The following is a 20,425-nucleotide window of genomic DNA, read 5'->3' as shown; positions in this document are numbered from 1 at the left end:
TTATCTGAAAGATGATCATTTGTTAGTTGCATTAAAATAATGAATACATTTCCAAAATGGTCTCTAGCATTTCCTTACAGAACCAACTACTTCTTACCTCTTTGCTCTACCTTCCCCCAAAAAACTACTTCTTTTTTCAAGAGAAAGTCAGCCATATCTCTGTTGTGCCTAAGTCCAGTGTTTCTTGATACATGTAATTCTACCAAGGTCTTCTTAATATGTTCTTTTAAACAATTGAATTATCTCTTCAGATTATTAAAGACTAATCCTAATGTGGACCTTAGGATACAGTTTTGAGTAGAGTTGATCAAAATCAATTAAAATTGTCTCTTTAAAAGGAAAGAAAGCCTCTTTAAGGGGAGGAACCAGAGTGCTGAAGGAAGGGAAGTCTGTCTGCATGTATGCAGGGAGACTGGGTAGGAAAGAGGAAACCAGTAGGGGAGAGAGGTTGGAAAACATAAAATGAGTTTCTTAATTGGTAATTAGATGGCGGTAGAGAAGTAAGTTAAAAGGCTAAATGGAAGAGCAAGTTTCTATCATCTATAGAAAGCTATATAAGACAAGGACTCCCCTTTTGTTTCCAAAGGCATTGTAAGAAGAATGAAGTCTCCTCAGAAAAAAAATTATACCTCAACGTCCCCAACAAGATCGCATAATAAATTATGTTTTCTCCAAGCTATGCAATTCTTTTAACTGTTGTAGAAGAGAACGTGTTCACAATATATTTAGTTGTAAACCAAGTGATGAAACTACATATTGTAAAGCTCATTTTTATAATACATTGCATATATGTGTATGCACAGTAAAAATGGAACATAAAATAAATAAAAATAAACAAATATAATGTAACTGGTCACTGACAATGTACCTGGTCACCAAGAGCTCTGATGGAGATATACAAGGAGATTAATGTTATTCTCATGCCTAGTAACACAGCATCCATTCTGCAGCCCATGGATCCAGAAGTAATTTCGATTTTCAAGTCTTACTCTTTTTTTTTTTTTTTTTTTCCTTTTTTTTGAGATGGGGTTTCACCGTGTTGGTCAGCCTGGTCTTGAACTCTTGACCTCGTGATCCGCCCACCTCGGCCTCCCAAAGTGCTGGGATTACAGGCGTGAGCGACCTCACCCATCCTCAAGCCTTATTCTAATGAAATAAGGCTGGCTGGGTGTGTTGGCTCACGCCTGTAATCCGAACACTTAGGGAGGCCGAGGTGGGCAGAACACCTGAGGTCAGGAGTTGGAGATCAGTCTGGGCAATGTGGTGAGACCCCATCTTTATTAAAAATACAAAAATTAGCCGGGTGTGGTGGCACAAGCCGGTAGGCCCAGCTACTTGGGAGGCTGAGGCAGGAGAATCGCTTGAACCTGGGAGGTGGAGGTTGCAGTGAGCCAAGGTGGCAGTGAGCCAAGATTGTACCACTGCACTCCAGCCTGGGGGATAGAGTGAGACTCTGTCTCAGAAAAAAGAAAAAAAAGGAAAGAAATATGGCCATAGTGTGATTGATAGTGATTCTGCTTATGGATCTGGGCAAAGTAAATTGAAACCTTCTGGAAACGATTTGTGATTCTAATTGCCATTAAGAGTTTTGTCCATTCATGGGAGGAGGTAGAAATATCAACATGAGAAAGAGTTGGTAAAAGTTGATTCCAACCCTCATGGATAACTTTCAGAGATTCGAGACTGTAGTGAAGGAAGTAACTGCAGATATGGTAGAAATAGCAAGATAATGAGAATTAGCAGTGGAACCTGAAGATGTGACTAAATTATTGCAATCTCATGACAAAACTTGAATGGGGGCTGTTTGCAGTAGCTTACACGTGTAATCCCAATGCTTTGGGAGGCCAAAGTGGGCAGATCATTTGAAGTCAGAAGTTTGAAACCAGCCTGGCCAACATGGTGAAACCCTGTCTCTACTAAAAATACAAAAATTAGCCGGGTGTGATGGCAGGCTTTAATCCCAGCTACTTGGGAGGCTGAGTCAGGAGAATCACTTGAACCCGGGAGGCAGAGGTTGCAGTGAGCTGAGATCGCACCATTGCACTCCAGCCTGGGCGATAGAGTGGGACACTGTCTTTAAAAAAAAAAAAAAAACTTGAATGGGGTCAGATGTGGTGGCTTACACCTATAACCCCAGCACTTTAGGAGGCTGAGATGGGAGGATTGCCTGAGTCTAAGAGTTCAAGACCAGCCTGGGCAATATGGTAAAATCTTGTCTCTACCCACCCCCCAAAAACCCCCCAAATTAGCTGGGCATTGCGGTGCATGCCTGTATTGCCAGCAACTCAGAAGGATGAGGTAGGAGAACCACTTGAGCCAGGAGGTTGAGTCTACAGTGAGCCGAGATCGTGCCACTGCCTGAATGACAGAGCGAGACCTTGTCAAAAAACAAACAAAACTAACAACTGTCAAAAGACAAAACCTTGAATGGTTATTTTTTATAGATGAGCAAAAGAGGTGCTTTCTTTTTAAAATTATTTAAAAATTTTTATTCTCCACATGGACACCTTGAGGAATTAGTTTTTGTTGTTGTTGTAGAAACTTATTTTATTTAGAGAGAGAGAGAGAAACCAGAGAGAAACAAACGGCTCTCACACTGAGAGAAAAGCGGCTCTTGCACTGAGTGAGAGAATCCAGAAAGATGCAATCCAGGAGGGGAAATGTTATATTGGGGTTTAGGAGGGGAAGACAGGCTTCCACGAGAGTGTGTGTGTGGAAGGGGACTCCAGAGGGAAAATCCAGGATAGAGAAAAACAGCTTCCACAACAGTGTTCATGGTAGGGGATCCAAACATGGAGTCTGGAGAAAGTAGTTTTTTAAAGATGGAATCTACTTGTGGTGAAGATGCTATAAACATTGTTAAAACGTCAATAAAGGATTTAGAATAGTCCATAAACAAACCCAGTTGATAAAGAGCTTGAGAAAATTAGCTCCAATTTTTGAAAGCAGTTCTGCTGTGGTTAAAATGCTATCAAACAGCATCACATGCTGCAAAGGAATCTTTTATGAAAGGAAGAGTCAATCGATGCAGCAAAACTTCATTGTTGTCTTATTTTCAGAAATTGCCAAATGTAGCTTTTATATACATTAGGAAACCAAATATTCATTTGGCTTGCTTTATTGAAGTGTTTTCTTTAAATTATGCTGGTCTGGAACCAAACCTGCAATATCTTCAAGGTATGCCTGTGTGCAAAACTGTCTACTTGTGAGTATGACAGTTATTTTTGGTAGCCAGAGATGGGTTCTGGTTCCTTAGTTTGGCATGATAAATTCTAGAAATACCACATGCATATGTACACAACAGTTTCATGTAGTAAGAAATTCTCCTTTTGGTCCCCTTGCTAAATAATTTTCTGGCAAAGAAGTCATTAAAATGTCTTCTTGGTGTGTGATGTGGCTGAGGAAAGTTCTGAAGGCTGTTACTCAGCTCTGCCATCTGATTTGGTGTGGCTTAGGGGAAGTTGCTTGCCTTTAGTTCCCAACTTTTTTTTTTTGAGACAGGGTACTGCTTTGTTGCCCAGGCTGGAGAGCAGTGATGTGATCCTGGCTGACTGCAGCCTCCAACTCTTGGGCTCAAGGGATCCTCCTGCCTTAGCATCCTGAGTAGCTGGGACTATAGGCATGTATCACCTCGCCCAGCTAATTTTTATTTGGGGTGGTGGTGGGGAGAGTAGAGATGGGATCTTACTATGTTGCACAGGCTGAGCTCAAGCTCCTGAGCTCAAGTGATCCTCCTGCCTTGGCTTCCCAAAGTGCTGGGATTACAGGCATGAGCTACCACATCTAGCCCACAATTTAATATTCTTCATATGCCCCTTTGATATAGCTGAAATCTAGTTGAGTCGTGGCAAAGAAGATACGTTAGAAACTAGATAATACTTGTTCTTATCAGGTGATAGTCCTGATGACTGATGTATTTCAAGTTCTCCTGACTAGAAATTCTAGCAGAATTCTAGCCACCTGTCCTTGATAGTACTTGGGCCTGCTCTCTCTTGTGAGCCCAGAATTTCCAGGACTTCTGTAGGAGTCAGTGACTACTCTCTAATAACAAATATATAACTTGTAGCCAAGGAAGAGGGGGTAACTTTTGGCAACTGAAATCGTCAGGGAGGGATGGGATATTGTCTACTTTATTTTGAAATGAAGTTGCCTTGTCTTTTCTTTTACTTGCGAACCACTGAATCATCAATATTAGCGACGCAAGAGAAATGCTGAGGAAACACACTGTAAATTTAATCTCTTTACAGATTGGAACCTTTTTAAAGTAGTTAGGAATCGGCCAGCCATCTACATTAACTAATACAAAATTAATTCTTAATGTGGAACGAGACAAAAACTTCTTCACCTGTAGTTCCAGCTACCCAAGAGGCTGAGGCAGGAGAATTGCTTGAACCCGGGAGGCAGAGATTGCAGTAAGAAGCCAAGATTACGCCACTGCACTCCAGCCTGGGAGACAGAGCAAGTCTCCATCTCTCTAAAGAAAAAAGAAAATGACCTGGAGAGAGACAAAAACCTCTCTTCTTATTTTCCAGATAATTTTCGTAGTGGTTAAATGTTTTTACAAACTGGCTTAGGGTCTATCAGTAGGTATACCTTAAAATAGGTATACCTTAGTGTCTGTCGGTAGGTATGCCTAGGAGAAAGGCAAGTATAGTAATTCCTCTTTGGAAACTGTAACTTAAGCAAAATTCCTATAATGAAACCAATTTTACCATAGGCTAATTGATAATGAACAAGAGTTAAGTTCCCTTGACATATTTCTGGTCACAAAAACATCACCAAGCATCTAAATAAAGTCCCAAAACACTTTTTAAAAAAATATATTTATTTTTATTTTAAAATTTCCTTATTAGTCCTCGAAGCTTTTTTTTTTTTTTTTTTTTGAGGTAGAGTCTTGCTGTGTCATACAGGCTGGAGTGTAATGGTGCAGTCTTAGCTTACTGCAACCACCGTCTCCCAGGTTCAAGTGATTCTCCTGCCTCAGCCACCTCAGTAGCTGGGATTACACAGGCGCATGCCACCACACCCGACTACTTACTTTGTATTTTTAGTAGAGGTGGGGTTTCGCCATGTTGGCCAGGCTGGTCTTGAACTCTTGATCTCAGGTGATCCACTTGCCTCAGCCTTCTAAAGTGCTTGGATTACAGGCATGAGCCACCATGTCCAAACACTTCTTATATTAAACATTGATATAAATGTGAGCTGTATGTACCTCTAAGAAAGATTAATAAAAATATAATTATTTGATTTTTGGTGAATCAGTGAGTGACAGTGGTCGATGTGGGGTGAGGTAAATCAAGGAATAGATGTTTGCAACGTGAAAACTGTAAGGAACATGTCCTGCCACCATGTACTTAAAACATGAACAAATACGGTGAGCGCCCTGAGCCTTAGTACTGCATCATTATTGTGCATCTGTATGATTATTGTATGCTTTACATATTTTTACATTATTTTGTATTCATTTATTTATTCCCATTCTGGCTGGAGCCTATCCTGGCAGCTCAGGGTGCAAGGGAGAACCTGCCCTGGACAGGATACCATTTCATCACAAGGTGCTCTCACGCACACACCCATGCTCTCTCAGACTGGGACAGTCTAGACATACCATTTCATCTAATGTGCACATCTCTGGGACGTGAGAGGAAATGCCTAGAGAAAACCCACACAGACGTGGGGAAGTGTGCAGACTCAACACAGACAGTCGCCATGGCCAGGAATTGATTTTTTTCCCTCATCAACATTATACAAAACCACATTGAATGAAACAACATTATTCGAGTACCAGGTGTAAATGCACGATCATGGAAACATGAACACAGCATGGAATATTTAGGGAATTGCTTTGTTGATAGGTGTGGCTAGACTGTAAAGTTCAAGATGTGTGGCAGGAGATAAGCCCCTAGAGTGGTGCTAGATCTTTGTTTTTCGTGCCTTGCGAAGGAGGTGCCATAGGCAAGAGGGAGTCATTGAAGCAGTTTAAGTTACGGAATAACATCAGTTTTTACATAAGTATCTAAAAAGATGGACTGTCATAAATTACCACTAAAGTACTAGGAGAGCATTGTATGAGGGGAGATGTGAGAAAGCTTCATGGATTTGAGCTGGGTGTTGAAGACTGCATAGAACTGTGAGAGGTGACTTGATATGGATGATGGGTGTAGGCAAGGAGATTCAAGATAAAGGGAGGAACTTAAGCAAAGGCCTAGAGACAGAAGATTTACAGGGCTTATTTGGGGACCCTGAATAGATTCGTGGCTAGAGCTATGGAGTGTTTGTGACATGAGAGAGGAGAGATATCAGACAGCTCTGACCTCTGGCCTGGAATGCCTGGCTGAGAAGTTTGGACTTTGTCTCAGGCTAGCCATCATCCAGTATGTGTTTTAGGCAGCTAACTCTGATAACATTGGTTAAGGTGACCTAAAGTGACAAGTGTACGAATGCAGGAGAACCAGTTAGAAAGCAGTGGGCATAGTACAGGTGAGGATATCCGAGGGTTGCACTGTAAGTATTGATTGTCTGAGGGCTTGATGTTTTCTAACTCTGGAGGCTGTTTGTGAGTGTTTTGGGGGAATGAGCTTCCTGAGAGCACAGCCATCTTACTTTTCTTGTCCCTCCCCCCAAAAAATGTGATCTAAGTCCTTTTTTACTCTTACTGGATCGGATTTTGAGTTAAATATATAAATTAGCAAGTGTCTCTTAGAACAGCAGTGATTGGAATCGAGATCTCTTGTCAATGCCTGCTGGCCCCACAGCCTGACAGCCATTGTCTAGGGAATAGTCCTGGGTTCTAGTCTTTTCACCGAGGCTGTGATTTATTATCTGATCTTGAGCAGGCCCCTTTTCCATCCTAGCCCTCAGTGTCTGATCTGTAAAATGAGATTAGTTAATCTCTGATGCTTGTAGCTTTAAGCTTCTTGGATCTTGGTTGGTATTAGCTACCTTAGAAAAATATTCCTTGTTGTTCAGGCACAGTGGCTCCTGCCTGTAATCCCAGCACTTAGGGAGGCTGAGGTCGGTGGATCAGGAGGTCAGGAGTTCAAGACCAGCCTGGTCAAGATGGTGAAACCCTGTCTCTACCAAAAATACAAGAATTAGCCAGGCATGGTGGCCTGTAAGCCCAGCTAGTTGGGAGGCTGAGGCAGAGAATTCCTTGCACCCATGAGGTAGAGGTTGCAATGAGCCAAGATCATGCCATTGTACTCCAGCCTGGGCAACAGAGTGAGACTTCGTTTCAAAAAGAAAAAAGAAAGAAAGAAAAAGAAAAATTTCCCCTGTAGTAGGCAGAGGTATAATAATGAAAAGTCTCAGAAAACTAAGGTGCCTTCCTGAGGATTAGGAATGGGCTATATGGTATGTACCAAGTCAGTATATTTGTAAAACACATACTTACCTGAAATCTAGCTCTACTGAGGACTTTGAACTATAACTTAAAAATGTGTAATATTGCTTAGCAAATTTAGAGTTAATAATTTAGAATTCTAGAATTAGAATTACTGGGCAAGTAAAATGCGTATGAATATTTGTTAAGAGGAATGCAGGAGAAGAGAAAGAAAATGGTACACGTCTGGATTGTGCCTGGGCTTAGAATGGGAAAATACAGCAGGAAAGAATTACACAGTGGGAGTTTGGGGGGAGGAAGACATAACCCTTAGATTTATATGCTTATTTTTTAACATAAAATGCACAATAGGAATGTGGATTTGCATAATGTAGGCAGATGAAATTAAAAGGTAACATAAGGGAGGAGAGGAATTTGTAAATGGTAATTATCTCTTATATTACCATTCCTTGGAGAAAAATGAAGGCTCTGTAGTTCCAGGAGACCTATGCTATTAGCTCTTCCCTATGAATGATATTAGCTGGGGCTGTGCCTTCCTTCCAGAAATCAAAGCCCTTGCATATGTGCACAGTTATTGAAAGTAGAGACTGGAGCCTCCGTTTCTAACAGTCCTCCAGTAAGGAAGGGAATTGACCAAGATCACTGTGCTCTCCAGAGACAGGAATACCAAGTAGGCCTTCAGTTGTCTGGAGATTGAGTAGAAACAGAGCAGCATAGGGAAACAAAAAATTTTTTTAACGGTCTAATTGTCAGCAAAGTCAACTGTATACTGCCAAGAGGACAGCAGCCTTTTCAGCTTTCTGCTGGAAGAGCCTCATTTATAAAGGTCCAAGTCAGAGCCCTTTGTCACTGAGGAGCAATGACAACCTGACTGTCTGGTCAGGACTCAGACAGCAGTCTATAAGTGCATTTTTCATTCCTTCAAATTACAGCCTCTCTCCAAGGCAATTAATCCTAGACATTTAGCAAAAGAGCTGCTGCTGTGTTTCTCCCTTGTTCTGGAAATACATCTTCTTGTATTCAGCACTTGTTTTGGATACTTGATTGTTTGAGGGGTGTTTTTTTCTGGTAAAATCTTTGATAAGAAAATATTTTTCTCCCTACTCCTTCCCAAATACCCCTCTGAGAGTTAATCAGAGATGCACAGAGTTCAACAACTGGGAAAGCCATTAATAACCCAGCCAACTTCTACCCTGCTGGCTGAAAGGCAGCTTCTGGCTGTTGGAATTGATGAGGGTTTCTCTGGTGTTTCCCTGAAAAGTATTCCTCCTGGGTTGGAGGAGCAATTCTGACATATTCGTATACTCTGTTCTTCACACTTTTAATTTTAAGTCGCTACCCTTGGAAAGGGTGCTGGCTATGTTGTTAGACCCCAGCATTTAGCACCCTTCACTGTTCCTAAAGTAAACGATCTCTCTGGGTCTGCTTTCTCTCACTTTTCATCTGGCAGGTATCTTGCAGTTCACTCATACTCAGACTCTGCCTGACCAAATTTGTCTCCTTGTATCTCATAGAGCCTTGCTTCATGTCAGCCTCTTATCAGCACTGAAGTGAGTGGCAGATTCTATATAGTTTTCTAAATATATCATTATTTTAAGTCCTTTTAATTCCTTTGCTCTTTTGTTGGAACTCTTACCATTATCCCTCTCCCGTCAGTTCTTCCCCTAAATATCCCATGCATTGAAATTTCTTTCCCCCCTCAACCCATTATCTCGGAATCTTCCCCTCTTTCTGGACTATAGACTCCAGAGAGTCATCAGTTACTGTTTCTACCTTTACTATTTGGAGCTGTGCCATTGGTCTGGGATTTCTGTGTCCCAGTACTAAAACTGAAGGCCTTTTCCCCTCTTCTTGTCAAACTTGTTCTTTTGTAGTACATTTGTACTTGTTGTAAGGTGACCTTTGCCACCTTACTCTTTCCAGTTTTCAAGGTTTTTCCTGCTCAGTAAATGTTTGAGCTAGTTTGGTTATAGGGTAGTTTATCCTAGAGGTCTGTGGGTTCTTTTCTCCCATAGACAGCATCTCATATTGTGTTTTTATGTTTCACATTTTCCTGGTCATGCTGGGTCCTCTCCTGTCATTTATCCTTCTTAGCTAGAGTTCTCAACACTTTGAATTTGAAATCTTCTCTACTTTATATTGAGATGCCATTTAGCTCCTATTTCTCCATTCTTAGCCAAGACGCTAAAGCTGCGGACCAGCATGAGCACCTCCTCTTACTTAACATGTTGCCTCTTTTATGGTGCTTCGTGCAGCCTTCAGTTTGAGATGTATATTTGAGCCTGCTGATCTCATTCTTGTTTTCCTGTATATATCCTCCAGTAATCTCGAAACACTATAAAGTCATTATCTCTGACCATATTTTGTACCCCCCCCCCTTTTCCTTCAGTTTTAAAACATTTAGGTAAACTACCCATAACATAAAATTTATCTTTTTTTTTTTTTCCTCGAGACGGAGTCTCGCTCTTTTGCCCACACTGGGTGCAATGGAGCGATCTTGGCTCACTTCAACCTCGGCCTCCCAGGTTCAAGTGATTCTCCTGCCTCAGACTCTCGAGTAGCTGGGATTACAGGCACCTGCCACCATGCCCAGCTAATTTTTGTATTTTTAGTAGAGATATAATTTCACCGGGTTAGCCAGGCTGGTCTTGAACTCCTGACCTCAGGTAATCCACCCACCTTGGTCTCCCAAAGTGCTGGGATTACAGGCCTGAGCCACTGTGCCCCGCCAGAATTTATCATTTTAATCCCTTCCCTTTATTTTTTATTTTAGTTATTTGTTTATTTATCTTTGAGATGGAGTCTTGTTCTATCGCCCAAGCTAGAATGCTGTGGCACAATCTCAGCTCACTGCAACCTCCACTTCCTAGTTCAAGTGATTCTCATGTCTTAGCCTTCTGAGTAGTAGCTGAGATTACAGGTGCTCGCCACTATGCCTGGTTAATTTTTTTATTTTTAGTAAAGGTGGGGTTTTACCATGTTGATCAGGCTGGTTTTGAACTTCTGACTTTAAGTGATTCACCCACCTTGGCCTCCCAAAGTGCTGGGATTACAGGCGTGAGCCACTGTGCCCAGCCCCCTGTTCTATTTTTAAAATGAAGGGAGAAACTAAATCAGAAAGAAGTTGTTTTTAGGTTTTAATGGCAACAAAAAAGATGCTTGTGACTACATTGTGTGGGTCCACATTTTCCCCAGCCCTGGGGTTTGCCCCTTTTTCTCTGTTGTCTCCTTGTGTTCTTTCACCAAGCTCTGTGTTACCTTTGGGCACTGGCAACTGCTCAGTACTATCCAGTGCGCTGACTTCTCCTTCCCTGCTCTTCAACCCTTCTACGCAGATAGATTCGTGTTTGTTGTCCAGAAGGGGGTGAACCATTGGATCTTGCAGTAAAAAATCGTCAGCTCTGTAATGTGGTTCTGTGAAAGGCCAACTCTCTCTCATGGGTGTGGAATAATTGGATTTGCCCCATGATGCTTCCTGTTTTCGTTTTTTTGAAATGGAGTTTCGCTCTTACTGCTCAGGCTTGAGTGCAATGATCTCGGCTCACTGCACCCTCTGCCTCCCAGTTTCAAGCTATTCTCCTGCCTCAGCCTCCCAAGTAGCTGGGATAACAGGCATGCGCCACCATGCATGGCTAATTTTGTATTTTTAGTGTAGAGCCGTAGTTTCACCATGTTTGTTAAGCTGGTCTCGAACTCCTGACCTCAGGTGATCTGCTCACCTCGGCCTCCCAAAGTGCTGAGATTACAGGCATAAGCCAACGTGCCTGGTGGATGATGCTTTTTCTAGCTTTGTTTTCCTTTTTGAGTTTTAGCAAGAGTTTTACTCTTGTTACACAGGCTGGAGTGCAATGGCACGATCTTGACTCACTGCCACCTCCACCTCCCGGATTCAAGTGATTCTTCTGCCTCAGCCTCCTGAATAGCTGGGATTACAGGCATGTGCCACTATTCCCGGCTAATTTTTTGTATTTTTTTTTAGTAGAGACAGGGTTTCACAATGTTGGCCAGTCTGGTCTCGAACTCCTGACCTCAGGTGATCCTCCTGCCTTGGCCTCCCAAAGTGCTGGGATTACAGGGGTAAACCACTGCCCCTGGCTTGTTTTCTATCTTTTTTAAAAGAGATGAAGGTCTCTTGTCGCCCAGGCTGACCTTGAACTCCCGGACTCAAGCAATCATCCCACCTCAGCCTACCAGGTAACTGAGACTACAGGTGCACACCACTGTGCCCAGCTAGTGTTTTATCTTTTTGAGGCTTAGAGACCTCCACCCTTTCCCTCACTTAGGATCCTTTTTAACTTCAAAATATTTTCTAACTCCTCTTATGATAATTAGTTATAGCAATTAGTTGTACTTTCAGTACTAATTGATAAGTAAAATATATAATAATGAAAAGCTATCATGAATTCAATTATACTTTTAAATGAATTAGTACTTTATCACAACAGTAATATATTTGAAAAATAATGGTATGCTTAATTTGGAAACTATCTTAGTTTGACATTCAGTTACTCCTTTGTGTATATGTATAATTTGGGAGCTCCCTGGTAACGGCAGTCTGCTGGTCAGGGACTCCTGATTCCATGATTCTTTTTAACCCCCCTTTTACATTCCATGTAGTTTTATCTCTTTCTCCTTGCCCCTCCTTTCATTGGCAGAGTTTCAGGTCAAAGGAATGTATGTTAAGGAGCACAGTGTGTGCTTTCTCTTATGGGAAAATAAAAACCAAATACTGACTTTTCAATGGATCAGCTTCCAATATCCCTGGTATTGATTTGTCTCTTAATGCTCGGCGGCCAATTCTTCCAAGATATAAAAACCATCATAGGCTTTTGTTTCTGGCTTGTGAAACTCCCAATGGTCTACTTAAAAACTAAGTTTGCCTTAACTTCAGTTTCAGGGCCAGTTTGAAGATTATCTCATTGATTTGAAGATAATCCGAAGGGAGAATTCAGAAAATATCCCAAATCAAGCTCTCAAAGGTTCATTTATTTTGTGGAGTTGGTTAAGCAGCTAATTAACTGCTCTGTCCAGCCAATGCCCTTTGGCTTATTGTTCCTTTGATTCACTGGAAACAAAAACATGTGAAGCTCCTTTCCTCTTTTCTTGTAGGAAGCAGTGAAGTGTAATGGAAAGATCTAGGACTTCAAAGTCCGATCTTCCTTGAATCCTGACTCAACCACTTTCTAGTTATGTGACCTTGGTATTTGCCTCTCTGGTCTTTAGTCCACTTCTCTGAAAAACAGTAATAATCCTTCATGGCCTAGCTAGAAGAGTTAAATGGGATAACATATCAATAACCTTTGTATTGGAACCTAGCAGATACTTAATAAATGGCGGTTATTACTGTTGCATGTACTATTAACAGTCCATAAAGAAAACACCCAGACTTTTATCTTTTTATTCAAATGATTGGATTGCATTTTCTAATATTCTTCACCATTGTCAGTATGTAAAAGAAGGGACTGTCTTTTTCTTGTGCTTTTTTTTTTTTTTTAAACCTATGACCACTTTTTCCACATGGGTGACCTAAACAGATTTCATTTGAAGATAACCATTTGCCAAATGAAATTGGTGGAAGAATTTTTCTTCCTTTAAGACCTCCTCCGACAGCAGGCATCTGGATAGCAAAATAATAAATAATGTAAGACACCCCCCCAAGCCACATTTTTCTTGCATCTTTCAATATAGAAAAAGTTTATATATATATATCCCTTCCAGATCCCAAGATCTAAATGTGGCTTCAGTTTCAGATGCTAAGGGACCACATTAACTCAAGAAAAATCCTCCTCCTTCCTGAGCTGTTGGTAAATGCTCATAAATCTCTTAGTTGAGGTTCTCCAGAAATATGTTTTATTAATGTGCCACCTAATTAGTGAGCAACCAGATGACTAATTTCCGTGGGGTCCTCTCCTAATGTAAGAATGTAGTTTTGGGAATGCTTCCTTTTTGGGCTGGTGGGTGATTCTGCCTGAGTGACTCTGTTATGTGTAGTCTTTTTGTTTTCTTCAGGGACAATGGTGACAGATCCAGGCACCGAGCTCCACGTAACGCCCGGATGTCTGCACCTTCGCTTGGACGTTTTGTCCCAAGGTAAGAACCGGTTGCTAGCAACAGAGGGAGCCTTTGGATTTTAAATTCTAGCCTAGGATTTCGTTTCCCTTTCCCCTCTCTCTCTCTCTCCTCCCCCTCTCCCCTCTCCCCTCCCCCTCTCCCCTCTCCCCTCCCCCTCTCCCCTCTCCCCTCCCCCTCTCCCCTCCCCCCTCCCTTCCCTTCCCCCTTCCCCTCCCCTCTTCTCCCCTCTTTCTCCTCTCTTTCTCTTCTCTCCCTGTCTTTCCCAGCCTGGAGTGCAGTGGTGCTATCTCAGCTCACTGCAAACTCCACCTCCTGAGCTCATGCAATTCTCCTGCCTCGGCCTCCCGAGTAGCTGGGATTATAGGCACTTGCCACTGCGCCCAGCTAATTTTTGTGGTTTTAGTAGAGACCAGGTTTCACCATGTTGGCCAGGTTGATCTCAAACTCCTGATCTACCCGCCTTGACCTCCCAAAGTGCTGGAATTACAAGTGTGAGACCCCCCACAACCCAAACAGAGGATTTAGTTTTAAACCTACTTTCTGGTCTTTGGTTTGTCCATACCTGGACTTGTTTCCTGGTGGCCCTACAGCCCAGCCCTGCCATCTAAATTCTTGACAGATGATGGTTAGCCATATTGAAAAGAGATGAAAAAGCGGTGGTGGGAGAATCCTGTTTAAGAATAGAAGTGTTGGGGGAACTTTAGAAGGAGGGGTAAGAAAAAGATAGATACCAGTCTGTGGAAGGACCAATCTTGGGAGTTTTTATTCCTTTCTGGGCATCTGTGGATTCAGTGGGTCCCTTAGCCTAGATTTTTGAGTGTAGGTAGTATCTCCTTTGTTTTATGGTAGTCTTTAGTCAGCTTTTCACATGTGATTCCTTCTTGTAGGCGTTTCTTGCTGCCTGAGTACTTGCCTTATGCTGGGATTTTTCATGAACGTGGACAGCCTGGCTTGGCTACTCACTCTTCTGTTAACAGGGTCCTGGCAGGTAAGGAAATGTTTCTTTGGCTTTTGAAAATGTGAAGGAGCAAGGAGCCAAATAACTCTGCTCCCTCCTTTACCTGTGTTGCTGTGATGGTGTCTTGGCATTCTACTTTGGGGCACGGTTTAGTACTCAGTTCCTTACTTCAAGGCAGGAAATGGGTTGAAGAAAAATGTTTCTCTTACCCTATTACTACTTTTCCCAGACCTTTTTTTTTCTTTTAAATTATTCGTTTAAACCATTTGTTTCTTAATCCAGCAATTAAATTCTAGCTATGCCTTTAATTGAATGGTAGAGGTGTCATATTTATGTTTCGGTTGGTGAGATACTCATGAGCCAGATCCTGGATTTGATTAGGAGCTTAGTGCACATCTCTCCACTCCTTTGGTACTGCCAGCACATGGAGTTTCCAGGCACTGTGGAATCTTCTGAGGAAGGAGAAGAGGGAGACACCCTTGGAGCTGGCTCAGAAATACCCACAGAACAGAAAATGGGCTGAGCAAGCCCCACAGATGCAGTTTTGTGATGGTTGAATAGCTTAGTGACAGATGTTTTTGGTCTCTGAGGCGTGATGTGATTGTGTTTTGAGACGTGATATGTGCTACTGCTTCTGGTCAGTCTCTAGAGAAGGAAACAAAGCAGAATTCCATTTTTATATGTGGCAAAGGTTGTTTCCCCATCACCTCCCCCTCCCTCCCACCTTTATGAATTTATGAATGCAAAAGCATAAAAGGCATAAAAAGCCACATTGAGAGTTATCTTTAATAAGCATCTTTATTAAAAGTTTTAAAATGACATTCTGTTTTGGAGAATCTGGGCCATGTGCTGATTAAAGGTAGGGAGGGATCTGTTGAGGCAGTGGCACTGTCAGGCTCTGAGGATGTTACAAGCTTTATTTTGTGATTTCCTAACCAAGCTGCTGTGACAGCATCAAGGCCGTGGGATCTGGCCTTTCCTAAATAGTATGTTTGATCCAACATCAATGCTTAGAAATCCCAGAAACCTCAGTGGTTTCTCTGTCAGACACTAGGACTTCATAGGCTCTGGCCTGGCAGGAGAGCAGACTACGCCACAGTCTCCTGACAGCCTCATCTGAGGAGGCTCTGGCCCTAGTTGTAAAACAGATGCTGTGGCCCGTGCCTCTCCTCGCCTGGCACTTCTGTGTGGCTTCACTGAAGGCACGTGGAAGCTTTTCACTGGCAGATAATCACTTGCTGCCAGGCAATACTCCAGAGCTCTTCTCCACCCTTCTTTGTTCCAGACATCTGCCTCCACCGCCCCATACAGCACCTCCTGCTTCTCTACTGCTGGCAGATTTCTGTTTCCTTGGCATTTAGCTTGGGGGAACAGCTGTATGTTGTTTTTTTCTGCCTTGCCTCCAAGACCTCTTTACCTCCATTTCCTGTTTTCTACTTTATGCTTAGTGGTCTGACCCCAAATGGCCTAATTACACCTCTGGATACCTTTGAATACAGAGGCTGTGTTCCAGTGGGCGGCTGTTTACAGATGTGAAATCTGCTGAGAAAATCTATCAAAGGATGCAGAATGCCATTAGGAGAAGAAACTTTAGACTCCCTAGAAACTCACTCTTGACTTAGATTAGCAGATGGTTTCCATTCACCATTAAACTAGTTTCTACCAATTTTTCAACATACATATTACAGAGTGTTTAGCATTTGTTGATATTTTGATGACCCTCCAGATGCTATTGGCAGTTGTATCATTTGTTTTCTTCTCTTGAGAAAATTCCAATAATAATAATACAGCAACAAAAACCTAACATTTATTGAGCACTTGCTGTATACTAGGGAGTGTTTTAAGTGCTTTACACATATTTCATTTCTGTCTTCCAGTAATCATAGGAGATAGGTGCAATTACATAATTAACAGTGGAAGAAACTGAAGCCCAGAGGGCTAACTTGCCCAGAGTGATGCAGCTAGGAAGTAGAGGAATAGAGGCAGTGGGCAGTAAACCACCTTCCCAATCTGCCCCCTCACCATTGTTTTAAAGGACAAAGCATTAAAATGTCATTCTTTTTCTTAGGACTTTATAAGAGGGAGAGAGCTCCCAGGGAACTTCAGTGTTTTTCTTATTTGTTTTAATTCTTCTATTTAAATGGTTCCTAGACATAGGCTTTTATGATCCAGCGGTGCTTGCTGAGGAAAATCTTACTATGTAACTGCCCTTTTCCTGAGCCTTCTTGCCCTCCTGGATACAGATGTTTTGCTTTTTATTAAACTTACTTGTGATCATGTAATTGAGCTTCGATAATAATAGCTTTCAGAGTGAAAGAGCAATTGGCCTTTTAGCAGTAAGCACTCCCAATTTTCTGGAAAGGCACTTTGTCTTGTATGATTGGAATGAGATTGTAGTGGTCCCAGAACAATTACATTTAGCAGACGTTTGTTCTGTGGCTGTTCTATGCCAGGCACTGTTCTAGGCTACCAGAGTGAAGAAGACAGACATGATCTCTGCCTTCCTGTAGCTCAAAGATTAGTTGGTTAGCCATGTCTCAGTCTTACTCTAAACATAAGTGGAATGGTGAGTTGCTTTTTACAGGGATGAAGCCTGGAAATTTGGCAGACCTGGAGGGACAAAGCAGACACACACCTGCAGTTTTAGGGGGTGTGGCCTGTACTTTAGTGCCAAATGAGTCCTCAGTGGACCCTAAGCAAAGCCATTCAGAATCATCAACAAAAATGGGGTCACGGAAAATCAAGATCTGTTCTACTTCCTCCCACAAGAGACTGAGAGCAATAATAGAAAACAGAAGCTACTATAGAAAAGTGTTATAAGGTGAAGAGTAAGTTATTGCAAAAAGAATTTTTAAAATACTAAAAAATTTTTAAAAACGTGTTTTGATAGTCTATGAATTTCATCTCTTCTCCCTTATCTTGGTGCTTTCACCTGCAATTCCATAGGTTCCTGGTAGCCTCCAATTGGTAATCAACCTAGGCCTTTCCCCATCTTCAGCAACACAAATTCTAGACCCATACTTAAAGAGCTATAAATACATATAAAGTTATTGCAGCTCTACCCGGTAAAATTTTGGGAGAACATGCAAAAGTCTGAGGAGCTCCCTCTGCTGACATTGTAGTAGACAACTAGCTCTGTGTAGTAATAGCAACTGAAATGATGGAAATGAAGCTAATGACTGCCTACCCCGGGCCAGGTAGATTAAAAATCTTTGCAGCAACCCTGTGAGGTAGGTGATAGCATTTCCATTCTGTAGGGAAGAAAACTGATGTCACTTGCCCAATATCACACTGAGAGAGGCTGACCTGGAACTTTAAACCAGGTCTTCCTGATTAAGATTTCTGTTCTTGGCCACGTGTGGTGGCTCACCCCTGTAATCCCAGCACTTTGGGAGGCTGAGGCAGGTGGATCACCTGAGTTCTGGAGTTCGAGACCAGCCTGGCCAACATGGTGAATCCCCGCCTCTACTAAAAACACAAAAATTAGCCAGGTGTGGTGGTGGGCAGCTGTAATCCCATCTACTGGGGAGGCTGAGGCAGGAGAATCGCTTGAATCTGGGAGGCGAAGGTTGCAGTGAGCCGAGATTGCACAGTACTCCAGCCTGGGTGACAGAGCAAGACTCCGTCTCAAAAAAAAAAAAAAAAAAAAAAAAAAAGAGAGCGCTCTGTCCTGTCATCTGTGCCATGTTTTGTTTGAGTTCAAGTAGTGACTATCTGCCAAAAGATTCTTAAGCTTATAATATTTTTCTGCATGTTTGAGGCCTCATAAAAGTGAAATAAGCTTAGCATTTAACAACTTCCTGGTAATTACTGGAAGAACAAAAAACTTCTGAGGAATAGGGGCCTGGGTAATGTAGGGTATTAGTTATCTGTCCTGCATAATCTTTTTTACTTTCATCCTAATGAGCATCTGCTCCCAGCAGATGTGGACCTGATATACTTAATTTACTATTTTGATTAAAATCAATGGGAAGTGTCAGGATTGTCTTGCTCCTAGCCACAGGTCATTAGGGCCTGGTCCAGTGTCTTGAGCAAAAGATGGCTTTGTGCCCAGTTATCCTAATTTGTCTTATGACTTGTTTTAAAATATTAAAAAAAGACACTGTTTTACTGAACAGTGTCACTTCTTAGTATGACTTCTTTGACCCATTAGTTTTTTGGGAGTGTGTTGTTCAGTTTCATATTTTGAATTTGCCAAATTTCCTTCTGTTGTTGATTTCTTATTTAATTTGATCATTGTCAGAGAGCATACTTTGTGCAATTTTATTTATTTAAATTTTATTGGAACTTGTTTTATGGATTCGTATATAGGCTTTTCTAGAGAATGTTACCCATGTGCTTGAGAAAAATGTGTATTCCGCTGTTACTTAGTGGAGTGTCCTGTAGATCCCAGTTTAATCTACTTGGTTGATAGTATTGTTCCAGCTTTGTATATCCTTGCTGATTTTCTGTTTAGTTCTATCTTTTATTGAGGGTGAGTGTTGAAATCTCTATTATTATTGAATTCTGTATTTTTCCCTTCAATTTTGTCAGGTTTTTTGGTTTTTTTTTTTTTTTTTGACAAAATCTTGCTCGGTTGCCTAGGCTGAAATACAGTGACCCGGTCTCAGCTCACTGCAACCTTCACCTCCTGGGTTCAAGCAATTCTGCTGCCTCAGCCCCCTGAGGACCTGGGATTACAGGTGTATGCTACCAGACCTAGCTAAGTTTTGTATTTTTAGTAGAGATAGGGTTTCACCATATTGGCCAGGCTGGTCTTGAACTCCTGACCTCAGGGGATCCACCTGCCTTGGCCTCCCAAAGTGCTGGAATTTACAGGTGTGAGCCCCCATGCCTGACCCAATTTTGTCAGTTTTTGATTAATACATTTTGCGACTTTGTTATTAGGTGCACATATATCTACAGTTGATATGTGTTCCTGATAAATTAATGATTTTACTATTATTGTCCCCCTCTCTCTAGTAATATTTTTGTTTTAAAGTCAATTTTTTCTTATATTAATATAGCTACTCCAGCTCTTTTATGGTTGTTGATTGTATGATATGTTATTTTCCATCCTTTTACTTTCAGCCTGTTTAGCTCTTCGAATCTGAACTATGTATCTGATAGAAAGCATATAATTGGAGCTTGTTTTTTACCTAGTCTGACAGTCTTTGCTTTTTGGTTGTTTAGTTCATCTACATTTAATATTATTATTGATATACTCTGGGATTTTTTTTCCATTTTAGTTGGTTTTCTGTATTTCTAATGTTTTTATTCCTCTGTATCTTCTTGACTGACTTCATTTGTATTAAATCAATATCTAACATGTCTTTTAAATTCCTTTTTTCATTTTTGAATGTATTTTGTTAGGATCAACTTCCAATTTATACAGACTTAATTTTGATAAGATACAGAAACATTTTTCACTATATATTGTTCCCCTATGGCTCCATTCCCTCCTGTCTCGTTTCTGCTGTTATGCGTATACTAATGTTACGTCTCTATATGTTACAAACCCAGTAATATGGTGTTAAATTATTGATTGATGCAATCTTGTCTCAGGCATCGTTATGCTTGTTGCCTGGTGTGGGAAGACAGAACTATACCTTTTATAACATTTATTTTTCTTTTCCTTTTTTTTCTTCCTTTTTCATTTTTGAGATGGAATCTAGCTCTGTTGCCCAGGCTGGAGTGCAGTGGTGCAAACTTGGCTCACTGCAACCTCTGCCTGCTGGGTTCAAGCAATTCTCCTGCCTCAGCTTCTCAAGTAGCTGGGACTACAGGCATGCACCACCACGCCCAGCTAATTTTTTGTATTTTTAGTAGAGACGAGGTTTCAGCGTGCTGGCCAGGCTGGTCTCGAGCTTCTGACCTCATGTTCTGCCTGCCTCAGCCTCCCAAAGTGCTGGGATTACAGGCGTGAGCCATTGTGTCCTGCCTTCTTTTCCTCATTAACTTTATTTTTGGTTGTCATCTGCCCTTCTCTTCTATTTTTATTTTTATTTTATTTTTAAAGACAGCGTCTCGCTCTGTTGCCCAGGCCGGACTCACTGCATCCTCAACCTGCTGAT

At 41.6% G+C, this 20,425-nt stretch overlaps 1 protein-coding gene across 8 annotated transcripts in view; it reads left to right on the top strand.

The window, feature by feature from the left end:
• AMBRA1 (autophagy and beclin 1 regulator 1) overlaps window positions 1–20,425 on the top strand; it is a 205,002-nt gene that overhangs the window by 85,465 nt on the left and 99,112 nt on the right. For all 8 annotated transcript variants that reach the window (XM_035262527.3, XM_035262525.3, XM_078340929.1 and 5 more), the window contains 2 exons: window positions 13,352–13,432; window positions 14,302–14,402. In XM_035262527.3, the coding sequence (XP_035118418.1) occupies window positions 13,352–13,432; window positions 14,302–14,402 (182 nt within the window). The remainder of the gene's footprint in view (window positions 1–13,351; window positions 13,433–14,301; window positions 14,403–20,425) is intronic.

This window comes from Callithrix jacchus, chromosome 10 (assembly GCF_049354715.1).
Source record: "Callithrix jacchus isolate 240 chromosome 10, calJac240_pri, whole genome shotgun sequence".
Lineage (NCBI taxonomy): Eukaryota > Metazoa > Chordata > Mammalia > Primates > Cebidae > Callithrix > Callithrix jacchus.
This window is presented reverse-complemented; position numbering and strand designations above follow the sequence as displayed.